Genomic DNA, 23636 nt, shown 5'->3' with positions numbered 1-23636 from the left:
AATTAATACATAATTGTAATTTTGATATCTTTTTTAATTATTATAATTATATTTTTTAAAAATTTAGGCCAAATTAAAACGGGATCTCCCGAATGATTGGACCCATCATGATTAGGGTGACTATGGTATTCTTCTCATTCACCCCTTCTCAGTTTTATTATGGAATATAACATAATAAAAATAAATAGAGGAATTATTTATGTACAATGTGATTGCCTTGGAGAGCTACTTTGTTAATACCAATTTTCCGTTCTTCATTTTTACAAACTACGAAGTGAATACATACAGACGAATTGAGATTATAAAAAAAATGAAAAATTGCATGAATCTCCACCATTGGTTTATATTTTAAAAATGAATGTTATAAATTTTTAATGAGATATAGGATTATTGTTGCCACTTTGTCCAAGCTTCATGAGTTTGATTGCAAACGTTTAGAGACAAATATAATATAATTGACATGACAAGCATTGTATGCAATTTATAGTATGAGCTTTGAATGAACTGTCATCAATTGATGCCGGCCACAAATAAGTCTATAAATGCATGCAGGTACATCTACGCATAAATCAATTGCAATTTGGAAGATATAAAAAAAAATTCACAACTATGACAAGGTTTATTACCCTATGCATGTTGTCCTTTTTCTGTGTTATAATTTTGGCTTCTGCACAAAGTGCGACTGTGACATCTACATCTAATGTATACCAACCAGAACAGCACAACTGGGACTTACTAGCCGTAAGTGCATTTTGTGCCACTTGGGATGCAGACCAGCCTTTATCATGGCGTAGCAAATACGGTTGGACTGCTTTCTGTGGACCTGTTGGGCCTCAAGGCCCCGATTCTTGCGGCCGTTGCTTGAAGGTATGATATATGTTGTGTTTTTCTTTCATTTTTTTGTGTTTTTTTTTATGGAGAAATTAAAAGCATTTGGTTTAATGTTTGTGTTGGGTTTAGGTGACAAACACTAAAACTGGAAATGAGGAAATAGTAAGAATTATTGATCAGTGCCATAATGAGGGATTGGATTTGGACATCAGTGTGTTCCGGAGGCTTGACTCGGATGGAAGTGGGGATGCTCAGGGTCATCTTATTATCAACTATGATTTTGTGGATTGTGGTGACTAAATAGATAAAGTTGTATTAGCAATGAAAGTGAAGAAAAAAAAATGTTCTTACTATGGTTTACTCCCTCCATTCTTTGTTACAATACATGATTTGTTTTTATGAGACTATAACTATAATTTGAAAAATGTGAATGTAGTTGTTTTGTCCAATCAAACTGTTGCCATTGTTTGGAAAAGTTAATAACATGTTGCTTTTGTACCTCCATTGATGTGTACCTTTGACGTCTGTACTCATCCAAATGCAGCATTCCTCTAAGGACATTCAATCCTAGGTTATGGTTAAACAACTTCTCATCTTCAATGACATGGACAAAACCTCTATTTATCCCAAATTCGACATGAAAATATGGGAAGTCCTTGGGAATTGAGTTGCGCAAACCCTTTTCACTTGTATGAATGAGTCTTTTGGCATTGTGTTGGCTCTATTAGAATATCTCTATAATTAGTATAATTATTAGGATATCTCTATAATTGATATACATCATAATTGTATATTATTAGTTTCCAAATATAGATATTGTCATACTTATATATAATGAGTATTCTTATCAATGAAAAGGCAGGGGATTAAATTACTTACATGGTATCAGTTTTGTCACGATCCTAACCTAAACCCTTCTCATCGCCGCTAATCCTTTGTTTTACCATGACAGAAACAAACTCATATTCCCAAATTTCTGATGACACTTCATCAGCCTCTCAAACCAACCCTCCTCACGCGGAGAAAGCCAACTTCCACTCCGCCTTCGCCATCAACAACGTCAAAACCATAATCCTGGTGACGTTGGAAAATGATTATAATCTCTACCTCTCATGGTCTGCCCTCTTCAAGGTGCAAGCACGTGTTCACAACGTACTTGATCACATCATCCCATCATCGGATGCACAGGCCATACAAGCATCAACAGACCTTAAGACTAACGATTCTGAACTTTGGAATCGGCTTGATGCGTGGTACTGCAATGGATGTACGCAATCGTCTCGCAGGATATTCTTCAATCAATCCTCGTCGTCGATGACACTTCCGAAGAATGTTGGAAGCGCATCGCCGTTATGTTTCATGATAACAAGCATTCACGTGATGTACAATTAGAAAATCAATTCAGCAACACAAACCTGAAAGATTTTCCATCGAAAAAAGCGTACTGCAACCGCCTCAAAACTCTATCTGATCAACTCGCCAACGTCGACCCTTCGGTCACTAACACACACTGGTGCTTAAAATGATATTCGGTCTCACTGATGCATACGCTGGGTTTGTCACCTATATACAGCAACACGACTCTCTCCCCACCTTCGCCACAGCACGATTGAAGCGCCAAAAAATAAAGAGTCGCCACCGGATTTTATTTATTCCAAAAGAAAGGGAAAATAACGATAAAACCCCAAATGAGAGAAATGGTCTCGCAACCAAGAGAGGATTCAGAAGTCGGTTATGCGAGGGGAAGATATTAGCACCCCTCTCATCCATGATACTCCATGGGAACGCTTGGTTGCGGTAAAGTGGATACGCTTGGATCACACTCTAGCAATTAAACATTACTTGCTCGCAGATTGAGGCTTAAGCTTCGCTTACGGTAGAACGAAAGTAACACGTTCTTATTGAAAGATTTTGAAGAGTGCACTAAGGCAAAAGATGATTTGATTTGTTGGGGTCGATTTTATGTATGGAGACAAGCATCAGACCCTTGGCTAGATACAGTCAACAGTCCAAGAACTTGGGAGTTGAGAGGACCATGTTGTCCTAACCATTCTTTTTCATCCAAAAAAGAGATTTGAATTTTGAAAAGAGTTTGGCAAGTCTAATCATTGGAACTTAGAGGGCGACAAGTATCTGACCCTTGACTAAGTACGGTCAACGGTCAGAGTACTTGGGAATTTAGAGGATAATGGAGTCCTAACTACTTTTTTTCTCCCTCCTAGCACATAGATCTAACTTGTTTGAATCATTAGATGTTTTAAGAGGGAAAGTCAAGTGTCGGGTCCTCAGGCTAGGTACGGCCGACAACCCAATTACTTGACTGTTATGTACAAACACGTACACCCCATTTCGCATTCCCATTTGTTATGAAAATGTTTTTAAAAAACTCGACGTTGGATCAAGTATTTGAATTTATTATGAAAATAGTGTGTGAAGAATGGAGGAGAGAGATAGAATGAGGTTGAGGATAGAATGGAGAAGGGATGTGAATAATGGATCATGGAACGGATGGAGAATGTTTGACGTTGGATCAAGCATTCACGTTGCAATGGTGTGAGTTTTATTCGGAAAACAACTTGACGTTGAATAAAGTACCTTTTGTTTCTTTTGAAATGCTTTATTTATCGTTTTGTATTTTATCTTTGTTATTAACATGCATGGTGAACTAACTAGAAAGCAATAAATCTAAGTTATTACATGATCATGGGATGGGGGAACATTTGACCCACAATGGGGGGATGGATACAATACAACATAAGGGAATGAAAAGAAAATACAAGTTACAAACTATTGAACTTTGTACCATGCCTAAAGTATACAAGTGGCATGGTACTTCAACCAATACAAGGTTATTGAATGAGAATGAAATGGTTATGAGCATGGCTAGCTAGGAGTGAGCTTGAATCTCAAAGTCACATGTTGAAACACAAAGCAACAAACGGGTTACCATGAGATTAAGTCAAATGAATGAGAATGATGCAAAAATATGTAAACATATTCAATGGTTAAAATCGATTCAAAAGGTAATGGATTAATCAATGAAAAACAATTAAAGATCTATCCTATGATTATGGAAAATGAAGTTAGACATACTAGACATCCATCACCTAAATTGAAATGCGATTTTCAATTTACAATATGATCCTAAACCAAATGAATCGATTAAATGGACAATTAAAATGAACATTAATTCTAAAAGTCAAAATCGACCTAAACATGAATTAGGATCACAGTCAATCAAACGGGAAATTAACAATCTAATGTCAAGAATTGAATTATAATCTATATGATCATACAAATCATCATACAATAGTCAAATCGAATGAGAAATTAACCTAAGGGAAAAATCATGGTAACCCAGTTCAGCATCAACGAACGAAACACATTGAGATGGACATTCATTTCGTTCGTGAAAAGGTCGCTCGGGGTCAAGTCAGGGTTCTCCATATCCCCTCGAAACATCAAATCGCAAATATTTTTACCAAAGGACTTCCTCTCATACTTTTTCAAGACTTCAGAGATAACCTCAGCGTCCGTCCACCTCCCGCTTCGACCGCGGGGGAGTATTAGAATATTTCTATAATTAGTATAATTATTATGATATCTCTATAATTGGTATACATCATAATTGTATATTATTAGCTTCCAAATATAGACATTGTCATACTTGTATATAATGAGTATTCTTATCAATGAAAAGGCAAGGGATTAAATTACTTACATCTTAAGGTATGTTGATGCTTGTATGGCCTGTGCATCCGAGGACGGGATGATGTGATCAAGTACGTTGTGAACACGTGTTTGCACCTTGAAGAGGGCAGACCATGAGAGGTAGAGATTAGAATCATTTTCCAACGTCACCGGAATTATGGTTTTGACGTTGTTGATGACGAAGGCGGAGTGGAAGTTGGGTTTCGCCGCCTGAGGAGGGTTGGTTTGAGAGGCTGATGAAGTGTCATCAGAAGTTTGGGAATGGGAGTTTGTTTCTGTCATGGTAAAACAGAGGATTAACGGCGGTGAGAAGAGTTTAGGTTAGGATCGTGACAAAATTGATACCACGTAAGTAATTTAATCCCCTGCTTTTTCATTGATAAGAATACTCATTATATACAAGTATGACAGTGTCTATATTTGGAAGCTAATAATATACAATTATGATGTATACCAATTATAGAGATATCATAATAATTATAATAATTATAGAGATATTCTAATACAGAGTCTATTTGAAAGCTAATAATATACAATTATGATGTATATTAATTATAGAGATGTCCTAATAATTATACTAATTATAGAGATATTATAATAGCATCCACTAGTGTCTTCTGCTTCATCAATTGCCTGTAGCCATTTTACAAAAAGTTGGTAAGTTTATGGTTTGAATTGAAGTAATTGAAACAAAAACAGAAAATATAACTGACCTTCTTAAAGTATAAAGGAGACTGTTTAGCAATATGTTTGGGTAAAGGAATGCACTCAACCATACAATGGCACCGTTGCTGAGCCAATCCCATCACAGTTTCAAGGAACACCACTTCCTTATCTTGTTTTGCAAACATCATAATTTTGAAGTTTCGGATTTCTACCCACATATTATCATCTACCGTTCTTGTAGCTGATTCATGTTGTCATATATAAGACAAAGTTGCAAATTATGAGTATACAAATTACAAAGTTGATTCAATTCTTAAAGTAATAGTAATATAGTAGTAGAAATTAAACTCACGTGAATGGGTAGAATACAACAATGACCAGGCACCAAAGGCTGCATCTGTGGCAACATAAGATATGTGAAATTTGCAATAGACACAACAAGATGCTTAGGATGGTTTGGATTTTCTAGACAAGAGAGGCAACGATCCTTTTGGGTCAAGAATCATTTGCATTCATTGTAGTTTTAGACCTAAGCATCCAATCCAACCCCATTTCTTTTCTTGTAAAATTGGCCGCAATGTTGGTAGCTTCACCATCACTGCCTTCTGAAGAAGGACTTTTACATTTCCTTTTCTTATCCTCCATATTGGTTGTATAAAATGATATTTTTTTATCAGTTGAGTAGCACTTGTTCCTTTTGGAGATCTTTTTTATTGTATCAATCTCATTCAAGTTCTCATCTTGTACCTGATCACGGGGAATGAATTTGATCGTATTTATATAGGTTATTTTTAGATTTTTGGGTATTATCAATAGTCTTGTTTGTTTGTTGATGAGCTTGTTTTACGGTTTAAAATGTTTTAAGTTGACTGTATAGCATATCAATTACCGTTTTAAAAAAGTGCCAAAATAGTATATTCTCCCTGCATGAGATAAAAAAGGAACATTAATAACAATAAATAATATTAAATTATGTGATGGTAAATTTTGAAAATAAAATAGTTAATCAATCAATTTCAATCTCTACGGTGACTAAAAAAATGAAATTTTAAACAATCGATTTTGATCTTAAGAGATTACTCACTAATAATCAATAAATATAAAGTTTTTGTATATAAATATTCATGACTTCATTTGAGAGTGGTTGGGGTCCAAGAACTCGTCTTCTACTTGAAAAGCTCTATTGTACAAAAGTTCTATTGTACCACCACCTCGGCAATCTATAAAAGAAGTCACAACAAAGTTAGTCATTAAAAATAGCATTATGATTATTCTAGGAACAAGAATCAAAGTATATATTCAATCAAAGCCTAACAATGAAACAAAACTCTTTTCTAAAAAAACAGATAAAATAAGATAAAATAGAAAATGCTAAATTGAAGTGAGTGAAAATCTATTTCTCCATCTTATCTTTGAAGTTGAAGGAGAATAAAGAAAGAAAGAGATGAAGTTGAAGGAGAATAGAGAAAGAAAGAGATGAAGGATTGTGCTGGTGGAAGAAGGAGAAAAGAGAAAGAGAGAGAAAAGAGAAAGATCATCATTTCAGATTTTGTTAAAATTTCATAATTTAGATAAACAACTAAAAACAAAAAGAAAAAAAAAAAGTTATGTCAGATTTTACATGTTCAATAAAACAAAAGTTAACGTTTTTTCAAAAAGAAAACTAAACACATGGACTATTTCACGTAAAGTAATGGTTTTTAAGGGACTACTTTATTATATTTTTTAAATTAAGGAATCGATGCGAAACAATAAATTAAATTAACGGACCAAAAAAATGTTTGAAAAAATACACTTACAAGTACTAGAAGCAAAAACATAAATGTGAAAAAATGCTTCAACAACATCCATAGTTATTTGGTATATATAAGTAATATATTAAAAGAAGGCATAACACATGGCTATAAGATAGTCCAAGATACAAATCACCCATTAAAACAACCTGAATCAGTCAGCTTAAAAAGGCTTTTGTCAAAATATCAACCACATGTTGATTAGAACTACAATAGTTCAACTCTAGTTCCCTTTACTAACCTGGTCTATGGGATCATTTTAACCACTCAAAAAGCCTATAAATATGTTAACAGGTTACTAATCCTCCTCAAGTTTGATCGAGTCGTTGAACTTTCCATACAAAATTTTCTTCAGTTTCGATCTACATCTGAGCAACCACATGTTGTTTCTCTTCCTAAAGTTTTTCCAATATCTTGCCCGTCGCCTCTTGCATCTGCTCTATCAAGATCTCAACTCATCCTTAAGCACACCAGTAAAAACCGAACAACCTATTCATCCGTGAGAATCAACTCATTGTTTGCATCCTCCAAATTATCATTTGTTTCCTGTGATAAACAGAATACCTCAGCATTCACATCATAATATAATATTTGCCATTACATAATTCTTAGAAGAAAGTGAAATTAAAACCATTACAGGACTTGAAAGAACATATGCTTCATCAACAACTAAATATTATTATAAAATAACAAAAACTAATATAGAGTAGACAACATTCTACAAAAGGACTGATAGGAAAACAGTTTCCACTTCTCAATGTAAAGAAAATAAAACTGCATAAATTTGTGCGTAAAAATCTTAAACCTCAATCCTTTATTGTATGCATTGTCTTTGACATAAAGAGTCAAGAAATCAACAAATTCCAATCAACTAAGAACAAGACAATGGTCAATGATATGGTAAGTCATAGAGAAAATTTTCATTACCAAACAACATAGAACACATAGCATCTAAATTCGTAAGTTAATAAGCGAAAGTTTAATAAAATATGTCTTAACATTATCCATCCTTTTAAGTATGACACACATATAAGCTAAGCCATACCAAGTCACCTCTTTTTTTATCAGGATCATGTAGGGAACATAAACAGGAAAAGAACATTTGAAAGAAAGGAACTGAAACTCCAAGCATAGTTACAATCAGATTTTCTACAGATTGTCGTACCATTCCAGTTGATAGCAGAGATTTTGATGGAAATGATGAATTCAAAGGGACATTGAATTAATTGAAGTATTGTCATTGCAGTGTAGCAATGACATTAAAAAGATATTAAACTCCATCTTGTTTCTTCCAAACTCTATTGAAATGAAAAAATGAGATAATGTTGAAACATAAATTCAAAATGGTAATAAATGTATAAGTAGAAAAACATCTTACCTAGTATCGGTCTTACAATAGACCTTTCTCAATCATTTCAAGAAGAAGTTTCTTTGCCATATCATTTTCATCTTTTCCCAACAAAGAATAAATCATTCTTTCATAAGTTAGAGCATTCGGAATGCAACCATTATCTTTCATTTTAGACATCATGGCCAGTGCTTCATCAAACAAACCCTTGATACAAAATCCCTTGATCATAGCATTATATGTATAGACATCTAGATTGTAGCCTTTGACCAAAAGATCTTCAAAAACGTTTTCTGCATCCTTTATTCTTCCACTATTGCACAATTCATTGATAAGAATATTGTATGTGCACACATTTGGTTGAATACCTTGGTCCTTAAATTTCGTTAACAATTCAATTGCCTTGTCAACTTGATGGTTTTTGCATAAACCATCCAATATAGAATTGTAAGTAACTATATCAGGCGGTTGACCTCTATCATGCATCATACCGACAAGTTTCAAAGCATGTGATATTCTCCCAGATTTGCACAAACCATCTATAAGGGTATTGTAAGTTACCGTATTAGGAAAAATTTGTCTGCAATGCATTTCTTCAAAGAGCTTCATAGCTTCATCAACCCTTTTAACCTTACAAAGTCCGTTAATCATGATATTGTAGCTCCGAACATTAGCAACGACTCCTTTTCGAGACATAATGTTTAGAATATCCATGGCTTTGTTCACTTCATTTACAAGACAATATCCGTCCATTAAAGTGTTATAACTAACAACATTAAGTGCAACACCTTTTTTCATCATCAAAGCCACCACTATTTTAGCTTCTTTCACTTTACCTTCTTTACAAAAAGCATCCACCAATGTACTAAAGGTGTAAACATCTGGGATGATGTTTACCAAATTCATTTTATTTAGCATATGAATTGCTTTTATCAATTGACCAACAAGACAAAAACCATAGATTAAAGTACTGTAAGTGAAAACATTAGGAGAAATTCTTTTGGCAACCATTTCAGAGTATAAGTCAAATGCATCAATAACCTCTTTATCTTTACATAAACTATGAATAATTGTAGTGTACATTACCACATTAGGTTGAACAAGTTTCCCATCAACTTGTCTTAGCACTTTTAGCGCCGCGCTTGTTTCTCCAACTTTACATAACCCGTTGATCAATGTCCCATAACTAACTTGGTCTAAACGAAAGCCCTGAGCTACTACCTTGTCATGAAAGTGCAATGCTTTATGAACCTCACCTTTGAGACAGAGACCCTTGAGTAATACAGTCAAAGTTATAGTATCTAGTGGATAACCCCTCTTGAGAATTTTCGTCAATACAGAAAAAGCAAAAGTTACATGACCTAATTGACTGAAAGAATTGATGAGAATGTTGAGAGATACAAAATCTGGATAAAGTCCATTTGATTCCATTTGTTGGCAAAGGGAAACAACAACGGGGTAATGTTTGGTCTTTACAAGGGAACCTAAAATCTTGCCAAATTGATTCATGGGTGGAGTAGGTTTCTTATGAAGCATTTGGTTGAACAAGGAAACATTATCAAATTCATCACTAAATTGTTGCAGGGAGTGAGAGTATGGTTTTGAAATTGATGAATGAAAGGAAACATGAAAAGGATGAGAATTGGAAATTGAAAGAGAAACAGAAACAGCGTACCTGGAGGACCTTAAAAGCGACATTGTTGTGTCGTTGGCACACTCAACAAAGTGTTGAAAAATGAACCCAAAATCTTGAATGGGTTGTTTATGGAATGGGATGATAAAACATCCTTAAAACTAGAAGAAAACTTTGATTAGGAGTGGGGCCCGGCGGTAAATAAAAAATGAGGTTGATTAGAAAATGCTAACTAGGGTGCTCATTTACTCGAGGGAAATGCTCGCGTGCATCCCCACATTTGAAAATCGTTTATATGTTCATAAATTCATCTTTAGACTCTATCTAAAATTATATCGGATTTTATTTTTTTAAGATCAATCCTATATTGAATAAAATATGATAGGGAGATGCATCTCTGTATATTATTGAGATGTTATATCTCTGAAATATTTTCTAAAATCCTTTAAAAAGTATTGAAAGTGTGTTAATCGAAAGGGAAATACATTTTCGGAGATGTATCTCCGAAAACCACCCTAAATTATTTCATAGCAGCACCATTGTCTCAACATTGTGATTTTTTTAGACCAAGTTATATTAGAGTAAACGCAAATTATATTAAAATGAAATGAAAGTAAAAAGTCATACATTAATTAAAGTAAATCCAAAATGTCAAGGTTATACATAACATTTGCTCAAAAGTACAAAACAAATAATACATCCAAACATAAACTACTAGGTATGCCTAACCCCCTGCCTTCTCATCTGCCTGTATTGCACGATATTTCGTAACTTTACAATCATGCTTTCCACGAGAGTCAACTGGGCAATGTCATCCTCAAAAAGTTTTGCCTTTATGTTTGTTCTACTCATCTCCATAACACGCTGACAGACCATCGGCACGTCCTCGATGTGGTCATCCCTAACCTTAAGTACCTCCTGATAAGTTGGCATATATGGTCTTCTAAGAGTGTATGGTGTCATGGTAGGGTGTGACACCTTATAGAATCACATCATGTAGTCGTCTATATATGCTCAATGTACATGAGTTAGTATCATGCGATACTTCTCTGGTACCAAATGACTCTCAAAATCACCATGTATCGCATTGAGATCACTGCAGCAGATGGTGGGATGAGCGGACTTTGATGAGTATCTCAGAATAATATGCAGATACTCAAACTAGCCCATCACTCGCTTAGATAGATAAGGATGCATAAAAAATGACCCACATGTTAGTCATCCGGAGTATAAGAAAATGACGTCCAGCTGACGCGTCTCGCGGTGACCCTTGTATGGATAAAAGGCAACGTCGTCGGGTACATGATGGTCAAGATACACTATGAATGGCTCGACTGCACGTGGCGAATCTTTAGTGTATGTAAGATAACGTCCCGCTCAGTCATGTGAGGGAAGTGGGAGATGATTCATCCCTAACAATAGTTCAGATACAATATTAATAACAAGTGTAACAAATGAATTATGAAAATATTAGTAATAGTAAATTACCGTAAGCAGCGTGCAACTCCTCGTCATCTGTTTTGTCTTTCAAAGACAACCCTCACCCAACTTCGAGTACAGGTAGACCAAATAGGTGGCCCCTTAGATATACTCGTGAATCAAAGTCAATTCGATGAAGTACTAAAGGTAGACCGCATCAATGTATGTTGCACTTTTGTCCATAAACATAGACGTGTTAACCAAGAACAACATGTAACATCTCAATGCGCAAGTCTGATGGTAGTCAACCTACAGATCATCACCTTCGACATCCACAACCCACTACAGATGGTATTTATATAGCATTTCTTAAAATTTAAATCTTGCACGAGCACTTCTTGTGTCAGCTGCATGCTTTGAGGCCTTAGATGGGCCATCCCCCAAATGGGTGATGATCCGCTGTCGCGCGCGGATCAAAAACGAGTAATTTTGACAAAATGTAGTTAGCGACAAATTGACTCGGATTATCTTTCTCACAAGGATTCTTGAATGAATTAACCAATGATAGTAACGATTAATGGGGTTTTGGTTGGTTTAGGATTCAATTTAAAAAAATAGATTAAAATAAGTGATTATTGAAATAAGTTGTAGCAACAATTTACTGATTCGGTCTTTGCCTATCATCGACTATCGTAATTCCAACCGCAGATTAACTATTCCTATTCGATTATAATATCAACTGACAAGCGCAATTGATAGTATAAGTTGTATGTTCCTATTATCCGAATTAATCAAACGGGATTAAGTTTCATGAATTAAGCAAACATGAATTAAACGGACTCGATAACGAATTAAGCAAACGAAATCGTGACTATAGTTAGGATCACACAATCAATCGGATTAAATCAATATAGCATATGTAAATCGGATTAAGCAAACAAAATACATATATTAATATTGAAAGGAATAAAAAACCTGAATAAGAATTACTAAAATCTCAAGGTATCGGAACCCGAATACAGCAAATTGTTTGGATCGATTAGTTCTTCATGAGAATTCTTGCCAAAGCTTTCAAGTATTTCGTGAATAGTGATGATCCTAATGTTATGCGGCTGCTAGGTATATGGAAAACAAGGAATTTGGTTTACAACCCAACTGGATCGAAAACATAACCCAAACTCAAAACTAATGACCCAAAACTTAAATAAAACTAATGCTGCAACTTCAACGAATTTTCTGGCCCTGTTACAGGCCGAATCAGCTTCTGACTTTTTCGTGAAAGTCGTAGCTCTTTCTCTTAGCTTTCCAACTCATACTCACACGCCTCTATCTGATACTCCTAACTCCAGTTATGAATTTATTCGTGCAGACTGCAAATGCTGAAAAAAATAATGCGAAAAACAAATAAGTGCAAGAATAAAATAAATTATAAAAACATATTAAAACATAAAAATAAGCAAAGTAAACCGAAGAAATGCTTGAGTACAAACATGAAAGAACGTGCATCAAAATGCACTGATCAAATTCCCCCACACTTGAACTTTTGCACTCCGAGCAAAATGAAAAACAAAACAAAACACAGACACATCAACGGTTACTCATTCTAGACTACAAGTCATATTCGGTTAAGTTTGCTTCGATAGGTACTAATCTTGCACACTAAGGACATTGTACGAACACTAATCCACAGTTATGTAGACATAAACCTCCTGAATACACAAATCAACTCGAATCATGTTATTATATTAAAGCCTAACTTACTCATCCTTCTTTGACTCTTTTTCATTCAGGCGCAATCACATTAAGTCTGTTATCTCCACACACTCATAGCAAGGCGGCCGATTAGTAACTCTGATCCTTTTTTGCACGGGGTTCTGGTACTTAAGTGGCATAACCCTTTGCTTACTCAATTGTAGTTGCGGGGGATCAGACCGTAATCCGCCCTACCAAGTTCAGCACTAGAAACCGCTGAACCAACTACGAAAGAGTCTTATTTCCAACTTTTTTTTAAGGTTCCACAACCGTTGGGTTAAGTGACCAGGTGAGGGTCACCAAACTTAGAAGGTGCATTCCTTTATTTTTTTTCTCTTTTTTTTTCTTTTTCGGAACACTCACTTATATTCATCGGCTTCCCTGCGTAGAGTGTGTGTGAGATGGTGTTGACTGCTGAAATAAACTACTCAAGAGCTGTCAGAGAATGAGAATTTAAGGTTATGTCATAATAAAAATTCAACTCAATTTCCATATGCAGGAGAGTTACGGTGTTAAAATAATACCGATCTTGTGAATTTTTCCCAAGTCTCCGCAAACTCGACCTCAAATTATTCTATAGCCTAAAACTTTCAACAAAAATGCAATTTTTTTTAGAAAGAAAACAAAAACAAAACAAAACAAAGAACAAAAACAAAGAAAATAAAGTATTCCCTCCCCCACATTTAAAATATGCATTGTCCTCAATGAAAGAAACAAACATAAAATAAGATAGAGAAGAGAGAGGAAAGAACACACCCGAGTAGTCAAGGAGGATAGGTGATCACATAAGCAGTCTTTCCCAAAGAGATATATTCTACATTTTCTTCTTCCAAAATGGGGTTGTCATGGAATAGCTTTGGGTAATGTCCATTGAACTTGAAATTTTTATTAGTATCTTCGCCTTTTATTCCAGGATCAAAGAATCTTCTAAAAGTAAAAGTGTCAAATGGACACGTGAAGGTGATCTGATCTGGAATGTCAGCCAATGTCCAACCAAATGCCTTTTTATGCTTCCTTAAAACCTGCAAAAACTTATTTTCTTGATCGAAATCAAGGTTAGAAGAACTTATAGTCGGTAGTTTTTCATTCATCTCTAAATAAGCATATTTCATATTTTCAGGAAGTTGCTTCAGCTCGAGGGAAGGTGGATGCTCAATAGAAGGAGTGTTTGGGGCAGCCGGGATGTCAAGAGTTTTATCTACATGAACAACTTTATTTGCAACCTCATCTGCAGTAATATCAACTTGCAAGGCAACCTCAATTTCAGCACAAACAGAGCAAATTTTAGTTTCAGTACAAATATCACAAGAATAAACATCATCAAAACTAGACAATGATGAAAAATCAGATGCAAACAAATCACTACAAGTATCATCAACAATTTCAGAAATCAAATCTATTTGAAAAACAGAATATTCTTCCAAGGGTTGTTGGTTTGATCCTTGAGCTTGCTGCATGGCATTCACCAAAGTGGCAAGCTGCCCAATCTGTGTTTGCAAAGTCTTTAAAGTAGAATCTACTTGTTGTTGAAACTGGAGATTATTTGCAGCCATTTGTTTGACAATATCTTCTAGTGAAGGTCCAGAAGGTGCAGAGCACACAACCTCAAATTCCTTCAGATGCTCATGCGGATCCTCACCTACAAGACCACTAAACCTTGGAAACATGTGTATTAAACCAGATTTCAATTCAAAAGGAACCGAAACATCAGAATATTCAATACAAAAGTCATTATAATTAACATCAGGAGCAGCAAACTGCCTTAATGTTCTTTGATCATCCATGTAATAAAAAAAACACAGAAATACCAACTATGTCCGAAATAGACAAAAACAAATAGAAAGAAGAAAAGCGATTAAAATAAATTCAGAAAAATACAAAAGCACCAAACTTAATCTAATGACGTGAAATAAAAATTTTGAGATTTTTTTTGGATTTTTTCGACACTATGAAACAGTAAAAAAATTAATTAAAAATAGAAAAACAAGGAATTTGGCAAATTTGACGTCAGAGTCCCTTACTCTAGAGGAGTATTGATCGCACGATTTTTCTGCTTCCAGTAGGCAAAAAACTTATACAATCAAACACAAATTTTCCAAAAACCGATTTTTCGTGGAGACTGCAAATGCTGAAAAAGATAATGCGAAAAACAAATAAGTGCAAGAATAAAATAAACTATAAAAACATATTAAAACATAAAAATAAGCAAAGCAAACGGAAGAAATGCTTGAGTACAAACATGAAAGAACGTGCATCAAAATGCACTGATCAGGTGACCATCATCTCGACTGCTTCCTCTCAACCGATCCTTCTATGGACTAGTAATTTTCCCCTTATGGGAAGATGCGGGAGGCATGAGATTTCATCAAAGGTGATGGTCATCACACCTATATGAAGGTGGAAAGATGATGTCTCTAAATGTCACCTCTCTACAAAAGTCGCATGCATGCCATGGTTTATGGTCATGTACGCAGCAGAACATAAACCGGCAAGACTGGAATAACGCATAACATTCTGAAACCAATCAGCAGTGGTCTGACCCAACTCCAATATCTTTTTGTCGTGGTTTACCGATTTCAAACATGTACACTCCTGTAAAAATAAAATATCACAATCAATATCGATTTAATTGAAAACATATGTATTGCAAGAGAATATATATATATATATATATATATATATATATATATATATATATATATATATATATATATATATATATATATATATATATATATATATATATCTTTCTCAAACATGCCTAGCAGCATGGTCTGCATAGAGATGAAGTAAGAAGGTGTCCAATGGGCCTCCTAGATAACTTTATAATGGGGAATAGGCAACGAATTCCTCTTGGGCTTCAGGGACTTCAGGTTCTGCTGCATCATATAGGGACTCGTGGCTCCGTGAAGTAGATGTATGAGAGAGGAGGCTACGAGAGACATAACTATATGGTTTGGAACCACGGGGCTACGAACCATCAAACAAGTTATCTTGGACATGTGGACTCTTGGTTCTGGCTACGACCCTCTCACGTTGTACCAACGTTATTTGGGACACACGGAGGAGCCTAGTTCTGTCAGTGTTGTTTTCATCCATTGCATCAGTCTTACAAACAGACACGGAGAAAAATAACATGTCAGGACAAATCCACAAAATCAACCAAATTTTATCCTGAGTTAAATTCAGAGATGTGTAGCGGTGTATTCGTTGCTATATGATTTATCGATTAAACCATAAGCTAGAGATACATTGAAATTTTCGAGTCGCCACCGCACTTTTATTTATCCAAAGGATTGGCTAAAAAGCGAACAAAAGCCTAAGAAGTTTTACACGTAGAAAACTAATAAAAAGATCAGAGATTCTGGGTAAGGGGTAAATTACGCAATGGGAAGGTGTTAGGCACCCACTACGTCCTAGGTACTCCTAGGGAGCCCTTTTCACACTTGTTGTAAAATATTGTTATTTGTTATGACATAAAGATTGTGCAAACATGATTGGGATGATGAGAAAAGAATATACAATTTTTATTGGGTTATTGGGTTTGAACGGATGAACCCGCTGCCTACGTACCTTCCATCAAAGGTAAGGATCAAAACGCCGTAGTTCGGCTAAAAGATTTCCAAAAGTTGGTGGATTCAGTTTTAAACACAAGCACTGAGGCTTTTCATTATCAATGGGAGAACACTCGACCAAAAACAACATCCACCATGCGAGGATAGCTTCGACGTACTAGAGGGGTTAGCCCTGTTTGAAGTACGGAAGTCTTACTGTCGACTCACTAAGGATAGGCAAGATTTACATCAACCGCAAAGATAATTGAAGCCTATGGCTAATGCATGAAAAGATTAACAATGGACAGAGCCAAAACAAGTGAATGAGTGAAGTTAATTGATTGTGATTATGAAAATGAAGTCAAAGTATGATTAAGATTGATTCAAAAGAAGTATTATGAAAATGGAGTTTGAAAAAGGTCAAGGACTTGAGTCCAGGTTTTTAATTTGAAAACATGAAGATGTTTGCACAACACTTATGTCAAGTTTGAAATCAAAGTGTGAAAAGGTTTAGGACATAATGAATGATGAATGGATGAGGGTGGGAAGTAAAACTTCTTAGAAGGTTCACTTCTTGAAATCATATAGCAGATGATTCAAGTGTGTCCTTTGGAATAGCAATGGATAATAATAAACAAACAAAGCAAAGAAAGGCGGATACCGGATGCCAATCAATGGTCTTATACCAATCTCCACAGGCAAAGAGATAAAAGCGGATACCGGATACCAATAGATGGATTTACACCAGTCTCCTAAAACAGAAATGGATATCAGATGCCACTCAATGGACTTACACTAATCTCCTCAAAAGAAAAACAAAGATGAGAAATGGAAGTTAACTGCCAATCTGTCTGGACTTAGGTTAACTCCACAAATATGCTCATAGGAATACCAATGCCACGTTACAGGGACTTACAATGGATCCTCACACACAAGAACAAAAGCAACAATATGATCACAGGAATGCAAATGCCAACTTACAGGGACTTATAATTGCAACCTCTCACACAAACAGATAAACAAACTATGATCACAGGAAAGCAGATGCCAACTTACAGGGACTTATAACTGTACCCTCACATACAACATCAAACAGATCATATTATGATCACAGGATAACAGATGCCAACTTACAGGGACTTATAACTGTATCCTCACATACAAACCAAACAGATCAAATTATGATCATAGGACAACAGATGCCAACTTACAGGGACTTATAACTGTATCCTCACATACAAACAAAGCAACAGAAGATATGAGTGACCAATGAGGTCTTACACTCTATCCTTCCATATCATAGGAGCAAATGCCAAAGCAATGGACTTACAATTGTCCTCAATGGGCAAACAAACAATAATAAAAGTCTCACAGCCAAATGATATGATCATGCACTAATGGCAATTGATGATGATGATAAATGCATAACATACAGGCAAACAAGTGCACATGAAGCAATCAGTCAATCAATGAATATCAGACAGCACACTCTATAGCCAAACAAGGGGGCTCACACAAGAGGGTTTGACTATGAAAGTCCACTGTAATAGGTAAAGGTCGCTCTTAACCTTGCCATTGAGAGGCTAAGGTGAAGCAGATGAATAGGAGATGAGGGGTGTGCCTCATTGCTTCTATCCCTGATCAGGGAGAGCATCAAATAATAGAAAGTGGGGGAGTTCAGAAAGATGGAACTCTTTCCCCATTATTGACTCGATTAGATCTTGGGTTTTTATCTCAATGCTTCAACCATGTAATGGGAGCAAAGAGAGGACACACTGAATAGTGGGGGATAGATTACTTATCCCTACCTTCCACCAATTGCCTTACTTGAAGGACTTTTCCTGCTTGGGACAATTTTAAACACACACAGGCATTGCCTCTTAAGGAGGACTTCAGACAGTTTGCCCGGTCAAATAACAGACCGGGTCTCCAGACTACATGAAGAAGAAGTAATTATACCTCAAAGCAAATGCTAAATAGCAAAGCAAGCAAGTTCAAAGAACTTAAGCAACTAAAGTACCTGAAAAAGTCAAACCAATTAGTATGCAATTAAACAGTTAAAAGCAAAGGAATGGGATTCACAAACAAAACAGATGATCAACTGTGCAAGGCACAAGACTCAAACACATGAGTCAAACCTACAAAACAAAGGTTAGCATATGGTAAACAATCAAGTTCAAACAAGTTTGAATGATCTTTGAGGCATTGGTGCTTAACCTGAAACAAGAACTCAATTGTAAGCTCAAAAGACCACTAGGACTAGCCTAGGGTCAAAGATGAAAGAAAAAGTCAAAACAGCAAAGAAAAGTCAACCAAAGTCAAGGTCAAACATTTAGTAAGCAATCACAATTGGGCCCACATTCAAATCATGCATCATTATCATTTCATGAACATTTGAAGTCAAAGTAAGGCAAATGAAAGCACAAAAAAGTCAACAGAATGACTTACATCAAAAGTCAACCCAAACAATCTCAAAAATCATCAAATAAATCACATTCAATCCTAACATCTAGCATGGCAAGCATGTCAAATTTCATTGCATTTGGATGAGAGGAAGGCAGTCAATTAAAATCATGAAGTCAACATAATTTCAAGTAAGCACAATGAAGGTCAACAAACATGGGTCAACTTCAAAAAATCATATCAAATTGAAAACAGAAGAGAAATGAATGAGATTAACACCAATGCAAAGCTCAAGATGTCTAGTATGCACATATGAAATTTCATGATCATACAATAAGATATGAGAATTTCACAAAGGATATGGCAATGTGTAGCACAAAAAGTCAACATTTGACTAGGCAGGGAAGAAAATTCACAATCAAATGGAAAACAGCATGATTAATTCCAAGAAAATTCATACACAAACTAGACATGTGATAGATGATTCATGCAAAATATTGGATTATTTGGAGGCCAGGAAGTGTGTGAACAAAAATCAAGAAAATGCACATCATTGGTGTGACACAAATTGTCACACCCTAGTTCAAAAAATCATAACTAGCAAACCACAAATGATAAATGCACAATCTTTATACCAAAATGAAGATGAATGAGTCTAGTTTCACCACAAAAAATTTCAGGGCCAAAGGATGCATCATCATTATTTCACAAAAGAAATGGCAAAGGGTGTCAAATGTGCATACTTATTAAGAAAGCAATTACCAATTAAAATCCAGCCAATGAAAAATGAATTAAAAATCATAATCAAATACTAGACATCCATGTGAAGATTATGCAAAAATTTTCATGATTTTTGGATGAATAATGAATGAGTTAGGAATTTTGTAAGTTGATGAAACAAGTGAGACAACATGAGCAAAATGGCATGGGAAACGAGTCAAACAAGGGTCAACGCATGGCATTTATGTAATTCCGCGCTTCACTAACTTGAACGCTGCATTTTGTGGAGAGAAACGAAATGTTCTCATTGGTCCAAACCCAATGGAACAGTAGCTCGGCCAATGGAGCTTCATATTTCTGGTTTTAGAAACCCTTAGGGTTTACAGCATGGCTTTGGTTCATCTTCAATGTTCATCCTCAACCAAAATTCGAAGGGCATGGCAATCAACAAGGCAATAACAATGTTCATGTAATATCCAAAGCAGCCATAAACCAAACATAAATAACACAACTCACGTGGATTTCTGGGCATATTCAAAACAGCAGCAGGGCATGTTCATCATCATCATGTAATCATCATAAACAACAACTTTCAAATAGAGTCCAACACACAGCAATGGTAGTAATAATGTTCTTCATGTAACCACATTATAAATAACAAACCAACACAATCATGAAAATTTTCTGGGCAGAGTAAGGTTTAACAGCAGCAGCATACATTCATGTTCATCATTCAAACAAGAAATTCGAAATGCCCAGAAATGAAAAATAACCACACTAAAGGCTTCATCAAACATCATGCAGCATAAATCCAACAATGGCTTTCATTAAATCACACCAACATTCAAGAATCGATTGAAAACAACTTCATGCACAGAAAAAGAAATTCAGATTTCTCAGCCATCAAGTAACCATTTGCCACGATACAAGTTGCAATGTGTTTAGCATACAAGAATCTACCCTAAACATAGCATAGCATAGAGAAAAAAAGGAGTCGAGATTTTACTTGTTTTTGAAGCAATTTGTAAAACAGTGGTGTATTGATGATATAAGCTTGAAACAGATGAAGCTCTTGGTTTGGAATGATGGCTGGAGGGTAGCTTGAAGCTCAGCAACTCTTGGAAACCCCAAAATCGAAAATCACCATTGTTGTGGCTTGAGGAAAACAGAGCTCAAAAAAGAATTCCAGCTGGTGTTGTGTGCTCGCAAATGTCCTCAAACGTTGGCTAGAATCAAGAACAAACTAGTGGAGATCGTGTGCTTTGAAAGTTTTGAGTAGAAATTGAAAATGTGTCAAAATGCAATTGAGAGAGCATGAGAGTTTTTTTGGTCGTGGAGGCTGTGTCTAGGGTTTAGATGGCAGAAAATACTTTATATATGGTCTGTTAGCATCGCTTAATTAAGTGTTAAACTTGGTTAACTTAAAATGAACCATCTTGCATTTTGCTAAATTGGAAAACATGGAAATGGAGGGTGTGAAATCTGCACGGATTGGGCTTGATACAGGCTGCAAACAGACCATCCAATGCTGTTTTGGGTCTGTACACAAATTGCTCACTTTGTTTTGTTTGAATGAAGCTATTTTGCAAAATTATCAAGTTATGCATCTTATGCCAAAATGGTAATAGGATAGTATCATGAGCATGATTTTAGGCTTGGAGCAAATTTCAAATATGATATGAAACAAATCCCAATTGGCCAAATGGGGAAAAGATCAATAAATCAAAAAGTCAACCATTGGTCAAACTTGATTTTAAATGAAATAGGTCCAAAAATGCCATTTTGATTGGCAAGGTTTTGATGAATGAAATTTATATTTTTGGAAAGAGGAGGAAAAATGTGGTTTGTAGGAAAAAACCCCACCAAATTTGGCCTTATGGTTCATGAGTTATGGCTCTTTGAAGTTCACAAATTTTTGAATTTGAATTGATCATATCTTGACAACCACACATGGGATTTGAGAGTTCTTGGACTTTTTGAAAATGGGAGAACAAGATCTTCAACTTTCATGTTGGGAAAAAATTCATTTGAAGCTTGTATCATGATGTAAGTTTAAGATCAAGAAGTTTCCATTTTTGGCAGTTGAAATTACAGGTCCACTTTCTATTTTGGGAAATTTTCTGTTTGACTTGATTTTCTTCCATGATGAGGTTTGACATGATAGATGAGGCTTATATAAGCATGAATGAGCTCCTTCAAATCAATTCTATCCATCAAATCATTGATTAAATCAACAGTTGACCAAGTTTGACTTTTCTAGGGTTTTGGATGATTGAACCACTTCTGATGAATTCCAAACCCTAATTCCTTGAGACCTTGACTTCAAATGATGTCATAAGATGTATGAACTTGTGATTATTGATCATGGTGCCCAAATTCTGGAAGAATGGCCACCATCCACTGCTTTGACTGACTGTTGACTGTCTTTGACCTAATTTCTGATGATTGCTTCAACTGCAAGCAAAAGGTTAGACTGACAATATTTTTGTACTTTTTGAATGATAAACATATGAAAGCAGAGATATACAAATGCAAAGTATGCTTGGTGATCAAGAAACAACCCACAAGGCAACCACCCACTAGGAGGACAGCTAGGGTATGCAATGATCCTTGAGGTTATGATATGATATGATATGGGCCATGAGGGATCTTAGGGCCAAAATTGGGGTCTTACAGATGCCCCTATTTAAGGTCATTCTAGCCGGAGAAGTGAAGTTTAGAAATCTTCAACTCGACGCGGTAGAATGGGCTTAAATAACAGTAATGAGACAAATTTTGGTCCCTAAGAGACCTCATGATGCAAATGTATGCATGCAAAAGACATAAACTCTGTGGGGAATATGATCCACACAGAAGAAAAGACGATCCATCGGAGTAATACGCTCACCAGGAACAGAGACTCTAACAAGACTCTATGGGGATAAACAAAACTGACACAGCGTGAACAAGACACGACTCCAAACTGGGGAAAATCAAAACTGACACAGCGTGAACAAGACACGACTCTGATTAGGGTAACAGAAAACAGACTGGAGAACTCACTGGGGAGTGAAGAACTCACACTGGGGAAAAGAATTCCAAAGGAAAATAAATCCATTGGAGAGACACAAGCTGACTCCTGAGGAGAAGCAACAAAAAGTTCCACTGAGGGAGGCAACAAAGAAAACGAGATGTTACCAGGCATAAGGGTAACAAACTCAGGAAAATCTGACTCCACAGGGGGGACCGAGGTCATAATAGGGAGCAGAAAGGAGGGAACACCAAGGATACCGGTTACTGGGTATATAATAGGTGACCGACCAAAGCGTGAATTGGATTTCACTTCCAAAACACTCATCATCCTGAAGAGAGCTAGAAAAGCAAACTTGTTTATAGGATGGATATTCAATTCCACAAGGAAAATGAATCTTACTCCGAGGGGAAAACAATCAAAAGATTGACTCAAGAGCGTACGAGATATAATATCCATTACCGTCAGAACGTGGATAGAATACTCAGATGAGACATATTATTCATTACCGGCAGACCGTGAATAATATACTCGAAAGGAAAATTATCCTGAACCGGTTACTGGGTTGTTTATAGGATAAAAATCCGAAAACGTGAATTGGTTTTCACTTCCAAAACACTCATCATCCGAAAGGAGGGCTTGAAAAAGCAAATCGACTTACAGGATGGGCATTCGAATCCACAACGGGAAAACGAATCTTACTCAAACTGGGGACACAAACCCAAAGAGTGCATGAGATATAATATCCATTACCGGCAGACCGTGGATAAGAATACTCGCATGAGATATATTATCT

At 35.8% G+C, this 23636-nt stretch overlaps 2 protein-coding genes and 1 pseudogene across 2 annotated transcripts; 1 reads left to right on the top strand and 2 right to left on the bottom strand.

Annotated features, from left to right (window-relative positions):
• Positions 1-608: 608 nt before the first annotated feature.
• Positions 609-1131, top strand: LOC127093225 (pathogenesis-related protein PR-4). The gene is made up of 2 exons (XM_051032130.1): positions 609-867; positions 961-1131. The coding sequence occupies exons 1-2, from the start codon at positions 610-612 to the stop codon at positions 1129-1131; spliced, it is 429 nt and encodes a 142-aa protein (XP_050888087.1). The 5' UTR covers position 609.
• A 76-nt stretch (positions 1132-1207) lies between these two features.
• On the bottom strand, positions 1208-7059 carry LOC127095419 (uncharacterized). Its single transcript, XM_051034113.1, is given in 7 exon segments — positions 1208-1566; positions 5151-5175; positions 5256-5459; positions 5561-5695; positions 6098-6131; positions 6368-6428; positions 7008-7059. Coding segments are annotated over 7 exon segments (870 nt in total).
• LOC127091795 (pentatricopeptide repeat-containing protein At3g22470, mitochondrial-like) lies at positions 7013-10145 on the bottom strand (annotated as a pseudogene).
• Between the last annotated feature and the right edge of the window lie 13491 nt (positions 10146-23636).

This window comes from Lathyrus oleraceus, chromosome 6 (assembly GCF_024323335.1).
Source record: "Lathyrus oleraceus cultivar Zhongwan6 chromosome 6, CAAS_Psat_ZW6_1.0, whole genome shotgun sequence".
NCBI lineage: Eukaryota > Viridiplantae > Streptophyta > Magnoliopsida > Fabales > Fabaceae > Lathyrus > Lathyrus oleraceus.
Note: the sequence above shows the minus strand (reverse complement) of the source record. Positions and strands in the feature narration are given on the sequence as shown.